The 7,559-nt window shown below is 34.5% G+C and overlaps 1 protein-coding gene across 1 annotated transcript; it reads left to right on the forward strand.

Moving 5' to 3' along the window:
- Window positions 1-1,616: 1,616 nt before the first annotated feature.
- LOC116106568 (xyloglucan endotransglucosylase/hydrolase protein 9) lies at window positions 1,617-4,154 on the forward strand. The gene is made up of 4 exons (XM_031393175.1): window positions 1,617-1,859; window positions 2,036-2,136; window positions 2,730-2,923; window positions 3,551-4,154. The coding sequence occupies exons 1-4, from the start codon at window positions 1,700-1,702 to the stop codon at window positions 3,969-3,971; spliced, it is 876 nt and encodes a 291-aa protein (XP_031249035.1). The 5' UTR covers window positions 1,617-1,699; the 3' UTR covers window positions 3,972-4,154.
- The last annotated feature ends 3,405 nt before the right edge of the window (window positions 4,155-7,559 follow it).

The raw sequence follows: 7,559 nt of genomic DNA on the forward strand, positions 1-7,559 counted from the left end.
AAAAAAATATATCATTCTTGTGATAAGCATTAGGGGGTTCAGCACAAGTAATGATTTTTCTGACTCATACATAGGATTTTTAACTTTAAAACAAGATTAAATTAGAAAATGGGTAGCATAAACTTGAAGTTCGATCTAAAATTCAAAATGCAACAACTGGAAATAGTCCAGCCGGGTCTCATCGAGGAACGGGAGTGTACTATTTGAGTACTTGATGGTCACGAAATAAAATATCTAATTTAGCATGTCAGAAACCTTGACAAGGTTAGAAATTAGAGCAAGAGAGTGAAGATTATTCTTTGTGGATATGCGTGCTTACTTAAAAGTAATTTCCAGCTTGTGTTCGTACAATTATTGTCTTGTATCTTCATTCATGCACTATTTTCCTCATTTTACCCCTACTTTAATTTATCACTTTAGTTAAAACTCATCTTTCCACTAAAAGTCATTGTTTGACCACCATTTGTTAAATAGGTTATTGATTTTTCACTTAATTACTAACACTGCTCTTGGTCTTGGGGTTAATTCATAATTATGATTATAAAAGTGTAATGATTGATAAAGAAAAAAATGATGTAAAAGAGAAAAAATGATGATTAAAAACTAATAAAATGGTGGACCACCCTTTCCTTCATTAACCTCTAAAATATCTTTTACTCGCATATTTCCAACACCTGCTCCACCTCCACTTGTATTTTTTTCTTATTATAATATTGCACGCATCTCCACGTACCTTATATATTTATTTTTTGGAATTAAATTCCCAACTTTAAATGAAATTAAATTTTAACTGTAAAGAGATATGGCATTCTAATTCTATAATGCTCTTGTACTGCCCAGCTGGCATTTTTGTCAGCAAAGTAAAACCAAAAAACAAAGGTGATAAAGTCAGCTACTCTCTGCTCTTCCATATTTACTATACTCACTTTCCTTTATTCGTTATTTTTATTTTTCATTTTAGTTATTTAAACTTCAATAAACACTAGTTTTCTTTTTAAAACATATTAAATATTTATACATCAATTACATTTTGCCATCTGTTTTTCTATTTAAATATTTTGTTCATCCAATTAGAACTAAAGTAATCCATTGAAATTAGTATGAGATGATACTAATTTCAATGGATTAGTATAATACGGATCGGTAGAAGTTGTAAGTGGAGGAAGAGAGTAGAGTGAATTATATATCTTCGAGAGTATGAAAGTTTTATAAAAGATATTTCAAAGCGTGAGAAGAAAGGGGGACCCTTTTTTTTATTTTTAACTCATACTGCCATTGACAACTGGACACATAAGTGAAACAGCTGTCTCTCACCACTTGTCAACTCTTCATTCGTCTAGATCAATACTCCAATCCATCCCTTATTTTAAACAGCGACATGTCGTACCAAGTGCAGCCCCACTGCGTCCACTCCACAGTTCACAGCTTTGGCCAGCTAATACCTAAATCATGCATAGCAACGGCTACATTTTTAATTTTAGCTTATTTGTCAATTTATTCATGTCTCGAATCCTACGTGGGATATTACATGGCATGAGAACCGGATGACGTGGCCAATAAGATAGTAAATGGTGCTTGTTAAAGAAGCCAATAGAATTGGCTATAAAATCCCAGTGTTCTGTAAACTCTCAGCAGAGCATTTCACAGAAAAAGCTCCAACTCTCTCGGCTCTCTCTCTCTCTCTTCCTCTTCCTCTCCAATGGCTAAAATGTCTGTGCTTCTGGGTTTCTTTGTGGGTTTTGTTTTGCTTGGTTTGGTTAGCTCAAGAAACTTTGAAGAGCTATACCAGCCTAGCTGGGCTCTTGATCATTTTACTCAAGAAGGGGACACTCTCAAGCTCAAGCTTGATAACTATTCTGGTAAATAACAGTTATCTTTGTGTTTCAAGACCATTAACTTCCTTTTATGCATTATGTTGTTCATTCAGCTATTTTATCTGTTGATTGTTCTTTGAAACCTCATTATACTTTTTCTCCTGGCTTTCATTTGAGCGATGTTTTAAGAGTAATAATGAATAATGGGTTGCTGATTTCAGGTGCCGGATTTGGATCAAAGAGCAAGTACATGTTTGGGAAAGTCTCAATGCAAATTAAACTAGTCGAGGGAGACTCTGCTGGAACTGTTACTGCTTTCTATGTGAGTGTTATTCATGTCTCATAAAAAAATGAATGAAAGATTATTCATCTTCTTCTTCATATTAGCCCCATTTTAATTTTTTTACCTTAACTCATTTTCTCTACCTACTTTACTTTGATTATTTGGTAATAACTCAGCTTTATCTACTCCTTGAGGCGGGACCCGATTTAATAATGTTAAACGCAATTAAGCCAAACCATTGAAAAATTTTCATTTACAGACAAAACTCAAAGTTTGGCTTTATTTGGAGTCATGAAATAGTTATAATAGCCAAGCTAATAACTAGTAACACTTCGTCTAGCACGGTTACCGACTCCTGTCACCCTCATGAACTTCATTAATGTTAATATTTATTTAATCACAGTCCCATCATAGCCCTGCAACCAATAATATCATTTCGAGCTGCATCTTCTCTTCTACCCTTCGTTTGAGTAATCGTCATCACGGAGAACCAAAAATCAATGTTCTTTCCATATTAGCTGTAGAACTGTTAGGCTCCATCAATATCCTTTACTCTCTTGTTCTGTTATAATTATTCCTTGTGTGTTTAATTTACATGTTTCTGACTCTGATATTTCTTTTATGAAACCCAGATGTCATCAGATGGTCCAAATCACAACGAGTTTGATTTTGAGTTCCTGGGGAACACCACAGGTGAACCCTACCTGATCCAAACCAATGTGTATGTGAATGGCGTAGGTAACAGGGAACAGAGAATGGACCTCTGGTTCGACCCCACCAAGGACTTTCACACTTATTCAGTCCTATGGAACCAGCGCCAAGTTGTGTAAGCACCATCTTTTTCTTCTTCACTAAAAATATATAAAATTACAGGCATAATATTTGTATTTGTTATGGATGTACTTGTATATTTGGGTGCATATTAGCTTTTTTTTACCTTCAGGAATCTGAAAAGCTCTAAATAAAGGGGAGGGGAATAATAGTGCAGTATTAATAATCAGTGACAAGTGAAGTAACATAAACAAATTATTTAACATGAATCGTGTGTGCACAGTGGGTGACATTAGATTTTGGTTGGTATAGAAAGGTCCATAGGAAGTAACAAACCCACAAAAAGGGAACGAATCTTGGATGACTTATACATGCCCCTATGGGTCCCATTCAGATCTACAGAGAAACATGTACACTCTGTAATGTTTCCTATATTCACCGTGGCTTATCTCAATGTCATACTCCACCTAGTTTCTAATGATTCCTACCGACTCCTCTGTGAGGTGGGGTAGGAGATAACTCAATGCATTTTCACCTAGGTCTCTGTGAAATGAATTATGTAATGTTCAAGGCGTCATTAAATTTGGTAGGTAAGGATATTGTATATTTAGTGTAACATCTATATAACAATGTTTGTAATTTGGGTATCTGATATATAGTTCAATGTCTTGATTTTGTTCAGATTTTTGGTGGATGAGACCCCAGTTAGAGTGCACACCAACTTGGAACACAAAGGAATTCCCTTTCCTAAGGATCAACCCATGGGAGTGTACAGTTCAATATGGAATGCAGATGACTGGGCCACACAAGGTGGCCGGATCAAAACTGACTGGAGCCATGCACCCTTCGTAGCCTCATACAAGGGCTTTGAAATCGATGCGTGCGAATGCCCAGTATCAGTAGCAGCAGTTGATAATGCAAAGAAATGTAGCAGCAGTGCCGAGAAAAGGTACTGGTGGGATGAGCCTACAATGTCCGAGCTGAGTTTGCACCAAAACCACCAGCTTTTGTGGGTTCGAGCCAATCACCTCATCTATGACTACTGCGCTGATGCTGCTAGGTTCCCAGTCACTCCCACAGAGTGTGTGCATCACCGCCACTAGTTGATGGTTGGGTTTTGGTTGTTTGGCTATGAAGAAGAAGATGATGATGACGTTCTGGTTGTGTAAAAAAAGGGGTCGGAAAGTTCATAGTCATAAACATGAACTCCATGTTGTTTTGTTCGTTGTGGTTGTAGATTGTATGATAGTACCAATAAGATTAATGTCATTTGAATTTCTAAAATTTATTACTTGCCACCAAGTTACCAACCATACAACTTAAACATTAAATGTGGAAAGGGTCCCTAAAGCTTTAATAAAATCTAGTCTCCTCCGCTCATGAACGGTAGATATGGAGATTTGAGGTAAATCATCAAGAGGAAGAATATAAATAATTATGGTGTTGTGGAGCCCATCGCTTTTGTGATGCAGATTGAAGCTTCATCTCTTATAGGATGATGTCTCCGTAGCGTAAATTCCTTTTAGCTAATGCAAAAAGCAAAAGTAGAGGGGACCCTATAGATGAAAGTAAGCAGACAGATGAGAAACCAGTTTTACCAGCTATATTGTTGATCAACGTGGACCGGTTTATGGCCATAATACAAAATTCAATGAATGTTAAAAGAGGGTACAATTAAAGTTGCGAAAGTTGGATTGCTTTTCATAAGTTAAGAATTAACTATTTTATGAGTTCGGACTTATTTAGAAGTATGATCCAAATAGTTAGAAAAATTGGGGTTCTTAACAATTATTCTAAGAAATGAAAGTGAGAAGGTTAATTTCCCAAGTGATGGAGCCCTGAGGTAAGTCCAAGATTAATTATAAGTCAATGTTCTGGAATTACTCCTTAAGTCTGCCATACTTTGTTTCACACTTTTATCTTGTAATCTTCGATAACAAACGAAGGGTTGATATAGACAGGAACTAAATATCTCGTACTAAAAAACACCAATGCTCCATATTTTAAGTAGCCAACCTGAAAAACATCTATATATATTTATCATAGTAGTGTTTCAAGTTGGATCTGGAAAAAATCTATGTAGTTGGATCAGTTTGCATGACCGGAATTCAGTAAGAAAAAAGTATTGCAATCACTTATGCCATGTATTGATTTCCGATATGGATCTAACAGAGGCACATGAATATCAAAATATAATATTTTGTTTGACACATCAATATCCTCAGCTGCTAGGTGTATATTCAAACTGGTTGTCATTAATCTTTCAATTTCAATAAAAGATTAGTCATTTATATGTGTGGTTATTATCTGCTTCGTGCAAAAAACAAAGCTCCTCTCCTATTCCTAACAATGACTTGTAAAAGACCTTTGTGTTTGAATACACCTAAATAATGCAGATAGACAAAATAATTCAGGATTATATCAAATCCTGCTTTGTTATTAGTGATCCCGTTCTCACCCTTTTTTCCAAGAAGGAAAAACATGTGTCAACTGAATAATTAAGTTGTAAACATTATTTAGAAAGTGGACCCTGAATTTACCTTTTATTTTTGGGAAATGGGGTCAAGATGTTCTTCTATGTGACTAATGAGAGTTGAGCTCTGCACTAGAGCGCTCCCCCCTCGGAATCACTCATTGCATTTATATTAATAATTTTAAAAGCAAACTCAAAAGAACAGACCCCATGGACACGCCAATATTAAATATGATGGGTGGTGAACGAATTTACTCAATGCCTTTAATGAGACATGGGTGTGGCAAAAAAGTTTGATAGGGGTCAATTTTAAGAATCAATTGGTTCTCATGCTCTGCCTCTGGAGGGCCCTCTTGATCAATACAAAGAATAAAATAGAAGCACACAGAAACCTCAAGTGGATTTGTTAGAAAAAAGAAAAACAGCTCAAATGAAAGAAATATTACTGGTAATTGAAATTCACAACCATGTGTAGAAGAAGAGAGGAAAAGGTTAAAGACTTGAGAGATCAAATCCAAATACAAGTGAAGCCCACTTAAACTATGTTAAATGATGACTGAAATTTTTTATTGGAATGGAGTGAAAGAGGTAGATTAGACATATGAAGGTGGCAGAAAAAGCCAATTTTTTAATCAATTCACTCGAATTATTGGAGGATTAAGATTAACTATTAGTCTATAACTAATACAAATTCTTCTACTCTGTCTCTGTCCATAATGGAAAAAGTCTCTCAATCATAACCAAGGATAAGGGTTAAAAATAAGCAATAATGGTAGCCTATAATGATTTATAAGAACTGAAGCAGAGGCATTAATGAGGTATTGGCTGTCATCCAACATTTAAGAATCAACTTCAGATAATTGTAAATGATAGCATATAAAAATTCTAAAGCCATACTCATTAATAAAATATAAAACTAAAAGCATTCGGCTTACATTTATCATACTCTAATTAAAATTTTGGTGATAAAGAGAACCTATTAAACACGAATCAAGTTCCTTTCAACTAATTTTTTATAGTAGCTTTAGATCACACAGAAAACTACTGCTACGCCTGTTGAGCACTGAACCTGAGAATTATTTGGCTTTTAAACAACTTGAAATGATAGCAGTAATGCCCCTGAAACCACAAATCATTTCAGTTTTAAATTAATACTCCCTCATCATCAACCATCTTCAAGCAAATCCAATAAACCAGTAAACACCACTTCTTAAAAGATATGTAATAAACATTAAACACATGTCAATAATTGTCTCGATACTGCTCTGAAAATCATAAAAGTATTTAGCGTATCTAATGCATAGATCTTTGATCATTAGAATACACTTGAGGCTGTGTAGATTTCAAAATGTTGTGCTACAAAAAGGCAACATAGTAATAATATAAGGTTAACACGAGTCCACACCACAACAATGAAGTTGAAAATAAATAATTAAACATGAAAAAGATAGAGAAAACAAGAAACACATACACGATAAATAATATGAAATATATATAATTAATTTTTTAATACATGCCTCTAGAAGCCTCCACACCGAAAATCAACTACGCTTTTATATAAAACAGAGCGATGGTAGATATAAGAATAGATTCATTAACTTTTGAAGCGTATTTAGCAGACGTGCTAGGATGATCAGAATTATATAACACAGACTAAATATGATAAGCATATGGAATACACATAAAGCGTATGTATGAAAATTAACTTCAATGTGTTTGTATACATGAAACAATGAGAGAATCCAATGAAAGATTTCATTTTAAGCCCATTTAACACATGGGAGGCAGAAAGACTAAATAGACTTATACACATCACACATCCGCTTGATCAGTATATTCACACCATAAATTCACAAAAAAACATGATACGAATACATCAAAATTACGTGCATCAGTCTGGATATGTCGATGTCACCGTAGAAATAGAGAAACACTCCAATCAATCAAACATCATTTTTCATCCCAAATCACTTGATAGACCCTGCTCACACTAAAAATGAGTAAACGCATCATAGTAAGTCAAATATAATCACTGAATTACAATACACACCATAACAAAATATATTAACTCAATCATGCAACCTGATTTTTATTAATTTTTTTTGGGGTCATAGAGACAAATCAAATCCACCATAAATCCTCTCCCACTTTTGTAAATTTACCATATTCTAAAACCTGATTTAATATTATTATTTTAGTTAGTTCATTTAGGTGCTAT

The sequence above is a fragment of the Pistacia vera genome, unplaced genomic scaffold, assembly GCF_008641045.1.
Source record: "Pistacia vera cultivar Batoury unplaced genomic scaffold, PisVer_v2 Contig1, whole genome shotgun sequence".
NCBI classification, from domain to species: Eukaryota; Viridiplantae; Streptophyta; class Magnoliopsida; order Sapindales; family Anacardiaceae; genus Pistacia; species Pistacia vera.